This window comes from Diplodia corticola (genome assembly GCF_001883845.1).
Source record: "Diplodia corticola strain CBS 112549 chromosome Unknown scaffold11, whole genome shotgun sequence".
NCBI classification, from domain to species: domain Eukaryota; kingdom Fungi; phylum Ascomycota; class Dothideomycetes; order Botryosphaeriales; family Botryosphaeriaceae; genus Diplodia; species Diplodia corticola.
Genome location: NW_017971490.1, coordinates 571,530 through 580,101, shown reverse-complemented (window position 1 = coordinate 580,101; position 8,572 = coordinate 571,530). Strand labels below are relative to the sequence as shown.

The 8,572-nt window shown below is 55.2% G+C and overlaps 2 protein-coding genes across 2 annotated transcripts; one reads left to right on the top strand and one right to left on the bottom strand.

The window, feature by feature from the left end:
• Positions 1-268: 268 nt before the first annotated feature.
• BKCO1_11000181 (nacht domain protein) lies at positions 269-5,298 on the bottom strand (the record flags this gene model as incomplete). Its single annotated transcript, XM_020270368.1, has 7 exons — positions 269-2,336; positions 2,400-3,329; positions 3,382-4,330; positions 4,388-4,573; positions 4,627-4,819; positions 4,879-5,188; positions 5,243-5,298. 7 exons carry the CDS (start codon positions 5,296-5,298, stop codon positions 269-271), a joined length of 4,692 nt encoding a protein of 1,563 aa, XP_020132809.1.
• A 627-nt stretch (positions 5,299-5,925) lies between these two features.
• BKCO1_11000180 (aaa family) lies at positions 5,926-8,151 on the top strand (the record flags this gene model as incomplete). The annotated part of the gene is made up of 7 exons (XM_020270367.1): positions 5,926-6,008; positions 6,061-6,069; positions 6,126-6,333; positions 6,385-6,984; positions 7,036-7,201; positions 7,257-7,754; positions 7,808-8,151. 7 exons carry the CDS (start codon positions 5,926-5,928, stop codon positions 8,149-8,151), a joined length of 1,908 nt encoding a protein of 635 aa, XP_020132810.1.
• Positions 8,152-8,572: the final 421 nt, after the last annotated feature.

Below are 8,572 nucleotides of genomic sequence, written 5' to 3'. Positions count from 1 at the left end.
TTATCTTACGTCCGGGGAAAGCAGGGGCCCTTCTGGACTTCAAACAAGCAAATGTAGTGTCAAGACTCTGACAAGAACTCTAGGCACAGATATCCAACGCCATGTTGCTACGTTGGGAAGCCGAAAAAAAAGGTATTAACGGGTGAATCACTTACGCATCATCGTCCAAAACGACGCGACTTTAAGAAAAAGAAAAAAAAAAGAAAAGAACAAAAAACCGCAGAACAAGTACCCAACCAACTCAACCCAACCCAACCCAACCCAATCCCTACACAATATACGGCTCCAAGTCGCAATCGTCATCCACATCGAACCGCTCCACCTTGTCGTCCAGCCGGCCCAAGCCCCTATTCTCCGGCAACCGCACCCCGCTCGCCGACGCCACCCACCCGCCCAGATCTCCCCCCTCCCCCTCCCCCTCCGTCAGATACACGCCCACCGGCGCCGACGCCCGCCCCTCCAGCCCCTGCACCCCTTCGAACTTTGGCTCCGACGACGCCGCCGCCGCTGCCGCCGCCCCCGCCTCCTCGACGTGCTCGTCGTCGTTGCTGCCGCCGCCATTAGTTATACCGCGCGTGAGCGGCCGCGCGGGCGCCATCGTCTCGGAGCCGATTAGCACGCGTGCTGCTGCTGCCGCCGCCGCCGCCGCCGTCGTCGTCCCGGGAAAGAAGCGCACGCTCCTCTTCGCGGCCGTGGCGGGCAGGAAGATGGGTTCGCGCGGCTCGGCGAGGGTGAGGTGGTCGCTGTTGATGTTGACGTTGTTGACGTTATCGTCGTTGTTGTCGTCGTCGGTGATGGTGGTGGTGGTGGTCGTCGTTGTCTTGTCTTTTGGCAGAGAAGAAGGAGGAGGTGGTGGTGGAAACAAGCGCACGCGGTGCACGCGCAACGTCCGCGCGCTCTGCGTCACGTACAGGTGCTGCGGGGTCCACGTCACGGCGACGGGCAGGCGGGCGACGGGGAGGGCGTGTACGGCGCCGAGGGCGAGCTTGGCGCGGTGGGTTTGGGCGGGTGGGGTGCGGGTGGGCTTGTGGGGGTGGAGGCGGTAGGTGGAGAGGAAGAGGGAGAGGTGGAGCGGGTCTGGGTCCGGGTCAGTGGTGGGGTTGGTGTCTTCGTTGTTGTTGTTGTTGTTGTTGCGCCTCTTCTGTTTCTTGATCTGCTTGCGTCGGCTGCCCGTGAGATTGTCGCGGTGCGCTTCGAGCGTCGCGATGTGCAGGTGTTGGCCGTCTGGGGAGAAGCGGCATTTGATGAAGACTTGACGGGTGAGCGAGGTCGTGGGCCGGAGCTTGCGGGTGAAGTACTGCTTCCTTTCGTAGTCGAGGAGGAGGATGGTGCTCGGGCCGAGGGGCCACACGACTAGCGGTAGGGACGGGTGCAAGGCGGGGGCGGAGTCGTAGAGAGGTAGGTGGAGCGGCTGGCGCAGGCGGAAGAGGTGCTGCATTCCCGATTCGGATGTGCTGAAGACGTGGATGGAGGCCTGGAGGTCTCGCTCCGTCTGCTTCTTGGGCCGCCTTCTCCGCCTGTAGGACAGGAAGGCGTGGATCAGGTCTTCGTCGCTGTCGTTGTCGCCGAATGCGACGTAGGCCTCGTCGGCATCGGACGAGTCGTCATGATAGCCTTTGTAGAAGCGGGCGAACGGGTTCCCTCCAAGCTCACTTCCACTGCTTGTTTCCGACTCTGTTTCCTCCGTCTCGCTGTCCGCGGATGCTTCGCTTTCGGAGCTTCCGCCATAGCCTTTGAACACGCTCAGGATGTTTTCGTCTTCCAGGGCATCACTTGGTTCGGTTGACGCCTCACTCCAGCTCTCGTCCACAGAACTCCAGCCGTCGTCGGAGCTGGTTGATGAAGTCTCCTCTCCTTCGCTGGACGGTTCAGATTCGTCGGCATCGGATTCACTGTCTTCTTTCTGCGCCCTCGCAAACAGTGCCACGACATCTTGAACGGCATCTTCGGCATTGCTGCGCTCGGGTCCCAGCTTTGCACTGTTTCGGCGACTGGCAATGGCCAAAATCCCTGGGCGCATGGCGAATTCTTCAAAATACTCGGGCGGCTGGTCTCTCTCACTGCTTCCGGGCTGCTGAGAATTGAAGTTCCCGTCCCGGTCTCGTAGAAAGATGGATGATCCGATCCGGAGACAGCTCCCACTCTCGTCGAATGCTATTGGCTTCGCTTGGTCGTATCTGGCTTTCACATCGCCGTCGACCATCTTGAAGTAGAGCGGCCAGTGGGACTCCTCTCCGACTTCAACAAACTGTCTTTTGTAGAGAGATGGCTGCTTCATGTCCATCAAGTGCCACGTCTCGCACACAAACCGCAGTTTAGAGGCCATGGTACGAGAGCTGTTCAGTGTTTCCAAGTCAGTGCCATGTCCTTGGCCAAGGGCTTTCTCATCGAACACTTACGCAAACTGTAACACGTGGACAAGGTCTCCAGCATTTGAATAGCCTTCGTAGCACTGGCGTGTGCTTTGGATACCTGTGGCGTCGTTGTTGCTGAGCTTAAAGCTGACGTACCGGCTGTGCATGTGCGACATGAAGTTCTCCTGGCCCAAAGCACCGAAGAGGCAGCGGTCCACCTCTCCCGCGAACTGGGACATGACGCATCTCGGATTCTCGCAGCATCCGCACTTGAGGTAGTAATGCCACTCATGGATGAACTCGCGGTATCCACGTCGAATGTGGAACCCCTGGATCGGGGTATCCTTCGGTGCGAACCAGTCTGGAAACACTCTCCGGAGGAACAATTGGTTCTCTGGTCGTCCAACCACCATGAAGGTCGCAAAATGGCTGTCGACGTAAATGTGTTGGAGTTGGAGCAAGGTCTGGTAGTTTGGGGAGAGGACGAAACGAGAAACCAAGGCCTTCAGCTCGGGACTTGGCTTCACTGCGTCGAGGTGTTTGTCCCAGTACTTGGCCGAGTAGCGGAGAAAGCCGTCCGACTCTATCGCCTCCCCACTGCATGTTTTCCATTGGCCATCCGATAATTTGAGGGGCTCCTTGAACTTGGGATCGGCCAGGTATCGAACGCACACCCAAGCAAGGTGATACTCATTGATGGAAATACTCCCAAGGCCTGTGTGATCCTTCTCCAAGATACCAGGATTGGCTTGCAAAACTCCCCGTGCTGTGCTGTGGAACAGTTCGCATCGGCCTGATTCGTCTTCCTCAGAACCGCTTGTGACGATGAATGGGGGGAGTAGTGTTTTCACTTTGTGCAGCACGGGCTTCTTTCTCGGTTCCTTGGAACCGGAGCTGCGCATCATGCAAAGTGCATCTCGAAGCTCGCTGACTGATACTCGACGGCGGGCAAAACAAACGATGGACAATATTTTACTGCCCGTCCGTGTCAGCCCTGAACAGATGATGAAACCAAGAGAAGACAAACCTTGCGAGATCTCGGTCATGCTCCCGTGTGCGACGCAGCAAGTTCTTGTAGTACTCGTCGAGGCTCCACGGTTGGCTTGTCTCGATGAACTCCTGCACCTCCTCGGGGCTTTCGCAAACGTCTCTGAGATGCCCGATCATGCAACGCGCCCAAAGGAAGTTTCCTTTGACCATGTCCCTCAACATATCCACGAGCTCGTCCAGTTCTTCCTGCTCGAGCTCCAGTTTCCTGAGCTGCGGGAGCTCCTGGTCGAAGAACGACCGCAGCGCAGATTCGTTCTGATCGCTGAGCTGGACTCGAAGGTGAGATTTCAGTTTTCCCGCTATGTGAGTGCGGTATTGGCTGGATATCCAGAGCCGAAAGGTTCCTTTCGATGCTGGATCAGTCAAGGGGATCAGGTCCGACAAAGCCTGCCGGGCCGATTGAAGATCAGGTGGTCCTTCTGAAGCATCTTCATCCACCCCATCGAGGAATATGAAGATCTTGGTGAATGCTGTAGATTCGGCCATGGCCCTGATCATGCCCAGAATACTGCTCTTCATGTTGGGTGGAGTGCGAGGGAAGGCACTGACAGAATCGGGTAACTCCTTGTTGGTCATCCACAGTTGTTCCAGCAACTGTTTGGCGATGCTTTGGAGAACCTGAGATGTGGGGATCCTCTCGTCAAATCGATAGAAGTAGGATGCAATGCCAGCCGAGGGGAATTTTTCTTTCGTCTTCTGGATCACTTGGGAGCAAAGCATGGTCTTCCCAGCGCCGGGGGTAGCAGTCAGCCACAACACGGGATGACTTGCAGAATCCGAGGTCCATGCTTGGAATTCAGGAGCGCCAAGTATCCAGTCCGTTGAATCCACTACGGTTGTCTCCGGGCGGGAGGACTCAACGCGTTCCTGAGACGTTGCTGAAGACTGGCCTCCAAGCCATTGCACTGCCGATTGGTATGTTTTCCCTACAAGGGGAAAGAACTGTCAGGTGCGAAGTAGTGACTCAAGGGGCTTGCTCTTACACTTCTGCTCTTCCTGCTGCTGAGTAAGGAACTTGGCGAATTCCTGTCTATGGCTATCTCCCCTTTCTTGGTCAATCCATCCCCCCATATCTTCCAGATCTTCTCTGTCAACTTTTATAGCTGATGATATCTTTTCAAAGTCCCGAGTCAACGAAGGACTCAAGCTTTTGAGTAGGAAGACGGGTGCTAAACACAGGCATCAGCGGTATGAGATGTTTGACGGGCCACTGATTACGCACTGGACCTCTTGCACTCCTTCCACACCAAAGTGCAAAACGTGACGACGTTCAAACACGACCTGTGCAATACGTCGCTCATTGCGTCCGATTCGTGAAAGAGAGCTTTGAAATGGTTGATCCGTTTCAGGTGGAACCTGACACGGTCGATTTGCTCGCCAAAGGCCTCGAAGAGGTTTGCCGCCCGGTGAGCACTCTACGTGCCATGGTCAGTAAAGTACGTGTTTGATGGCCAGGAACAGGTTGAGCGCTTACGTTGATGAGGATCTTGAGACATCCCCATATGACCGCACCCGGTGTTGGGTCAGCCTGACAAATCGTATCAATCACGTTGTAGTAGCCGGTCAAAAGATTGACGACGGGGGAAACGACTCGGTTGAAAATCTTCCAGGAGCGATTGCGAGAAGCCTTGCGCTCCTCGGCAGCTTTCAGTGCAGCGAGAGAAGCCGATGTGATGGGACCATCCTTGATATCGTCTTGGATCTCGCGGAAGAAAACCACCGCATCCTTGTCCAGGATCGATGTGACGCGGCCTCGAACATCTTCTTCGAATGTTGTGGTTGCCCTTGATCGCGTCAGTGAGTAATCGTCCTTCGATCGCTTTCAGAGCTGTTCCAACCTGCTGGTGGAAGCCGAACCGGCCTTGGAAGAACCGAAAGCATTGGCACCGTTCATGGCTTTGATCCTTTTGCAGCTACGGTAACGGCAGTGAGGCGCGGCGGCTATGTCGCAAAAATGAGCCTGGCATTTGTTTTGCTTCCAGCCCGAGCACGCAATGCATCGAGTTACTGTTTACTATCGTTCATGCTGTGTCAGCAGCGTGTAGGCATCCTTGGTTACACAGACGGCAGTATCAGGGCTTATATCCTGCCAGTGAGGATCGTGTGCTATCGAGTCAAGTATTGTATGACGTGAGACTCGCCTTTGCGCAATAATAACGAGGCTCTGCAAGCGGGGTTGGCCGATCCCAGCAAGTTGGGGGCCATGCAGGTAGACTGATTGAGACATGCCAACTCACATGCACAAGTGATCGATCTCCCAATAAACGCTATCAACACGCCAGATTTTGCCATTGTTTCTCTGATTGGTATCGTAGATAACGGCAACGCGTTTCCTTGCAGTGTCTGCGGACGCCACTTCCAGGCAACCAAGCTTGGCGTACGGATAATGCCTGGAGTCTTGCTGCCTGTTGAGTAATTGGAAATCCCGGACGTCGGAGTGATAGAAGGCTGAATGTCCGAAGCCAACCTCTGAGTACCTTTCGCGCCTCTCGCCCTCTCCCACCACAAAGAAAACTCCACCATGTCAGAAGAAACACAGGCAGAGACACAGGGCGCAAATGCAGGCGCCGATGAGGTGAAGCGCATCAAGCGAGTGGATGAATAGTACTGTAGCCTCGCCATGACACTCGAGGACGTGGCTGACATGATCCAACAGCTACGACTAGTAAGGCTCGGAACTGCTTGTACTTTCCGAAACTCATTTCTAACGGCCGTGTGAAGCCGAACCTACTCGTGGAAGCAGAAGAAGTCGGCAAAGCCTCAGAAGAAAAAAGACGCCAAGGGTGTGGTGCTGCTTGTTCGCCGAAAAATCAGTGTCAAGGGGAAGATAAAAAGCACCGAAATCGACATCAGGAACGCAGCCTTGGCCCAAGTTCTCAAGGACTTGAACTGCGAAGCAGAGAACTTGGAACAGCGCGACCCCCCGGTGGTGAGTTTCATTCGTGTGGCTGGAGGAGCTCCTGGCTGAATGCAGCTGCAGGCAGATCCCGTCTTGTTCTATCACTCGCGACATGGGCTCAAGGAGAGGCTCGAGGCAGAAAAGTCCAAAGACCAGCAGGACCAGGACCTCATCACAGGCTTATGCGTCGCCCTCGATTACATTGCAAGTGACCATGTGCACACAATGGCAAGCATGAAAACGCTACTCGCCAACAAGGAGACTACGTGGGAGCTTGTGTGGGCGCTCTTCACTCCAAACCGGCTGGTCTACCACTACCATGAGCTCACACAGCAAGTCCAACTGCTTCGGTTTCGCAAGGCAACCCAGAGGAAGGACCAGGAACAACTGATATTTTACTGGCATATTGACTGCGACATGATCGTCTTTGACGGCGACAAGTTCGGTCTCTCCAAAGTTGATCATCTCCGGATCGACGAATACCCTGGCTCCCGGAACATCTGCGATCTGCCCGTGTATCCACTGGAGTTTGCCGAAGCAGAGGGCAAGCTTTTCGAGCACGCCGTGGCTCGTGGGAAGCGTTACGCGAGCATCAGGGAAGCAGGCTACGTGGAATGCGATGGACCTGCAATGCGCGAGATTCTCAACAAAGACCTGAAGCCGAAACGCTTCACCTTTTCGGTAAGAGCCTCACCATATACGAAGTCGATGCCGAACTGACCACATGTGAAGGCATTTGGGCGGGCGATGATCGATCCAAAGGGGTTCCGGACTTTCCAGCCGAACGCGACGTACAATTCCACTGTCTACAAGCAGCTCCAACCAGATCTCTCGGCCGAGCAATATGCCATTTGCAATCCTGTAATCATGGGGTTCAGCTTTGGCATGAAGCAATGGGGTGAGTCCGGATCCCCACCGAGACGCTTGAACTCAGCTGATCCATCAACCTGTAGGCGGTCTGGGCATGGACTATTGCCGTGAGATTGCATGGGGCAACGATGCCTTCAGCAGCCTCGTCTTGGAGGCAAACAAGAAAACTCTCATCCACTCTTTGGTGACGCAGCACATGTCCAAGAGCTTCGATGACGTGGTTGTCGGCAAGGGAAAGGGCCTTGTCGGCCTACTCAGCGGCCGTCCCGGATGCGGCAAAACACTGACGGCTGAAGCCATCTCGGAAGAAACGCGGAAGCCTCTTTACTCTGTCAGCGCAGGAGAACTCGGCACAGACCCGTCCAGCGTCGATACGCGCTTGACCGAGATCCTCGAGCTGGCAAACAGATGGGGTGCCATTCTGCTTCTCGACGAAGCCGATGTCTTCCTGCAGCGGCGCAACGACACGGACGTTGTGCGCAATGCACTCGTCTCCATATTCCTGCGCCAACTGGAATACTACAAGGGCATTCTGATCCTCACCACCAACCGCATCGGCATTTTCGACGATGCCTTCGAAAGTAAGAGCTCAAACAGATTTACACATGGCAGCAGCCATCGCTGACCATCACAGGCCGAATCCACTTCAGCCTCCACTACCCCGACCTCGACTTCGCCTCCCGCAGGCAACTGTGGCTCACCTTCTTCAAGCGGCTTACCAAGGGTACGCAAGTGCAGACGGCGATGGATGATGCTCAGATGGACGAACTTGCGGGCCATGATCTCAACGGCCGGCAGATCAAAAACCTGCTCAGCAATGCGATATCCATGGCACTTCACCAGAAGTCACCACTGTCCATTGACCACATCCGCACCGCTCTGAATGTCCTTTGGGGCTGGAGGAAGGCTGTCGAGCAGGAATTGTCCGCGCGAGCTGCCACCGCCCTCGACATCGAAGATGGTGGTCCGGCTCCGTGATGCCGATGGGCTCCCGTCTCATTCTCACACTACATTTTCATCAATTCAAGTACGGGAGGGGATGTTGAGTCCTTGCGAACGGTCGTTCTTTCGCGGATTGTGGCATTGCAGATGAAGACCATCTCCTTCGATTCAGCACTAATAACTCTATTCAATTGTCGACCATCTCGCTTCTCCTTTCGCTTTCCAACGACAATAGCGCAGCATTCCGTCTCGGCATGCTTCATTTGTCTGTCTTATTGCCCCTCGGGTAGTCGATCCAAAGCATGACTTGGCTGGATTCGCTCGGTGCCTCGTTGATGAATCGGCTCATTGGGCTACCGTCACCCATGACTTGCTGTTGACTCGGTGGACTTGAAGGCACGCTGTTGTTTGTGAGGTGTGCTTGTTGATTTTGATGGCCTTTTCCGGTGTAGTCCTG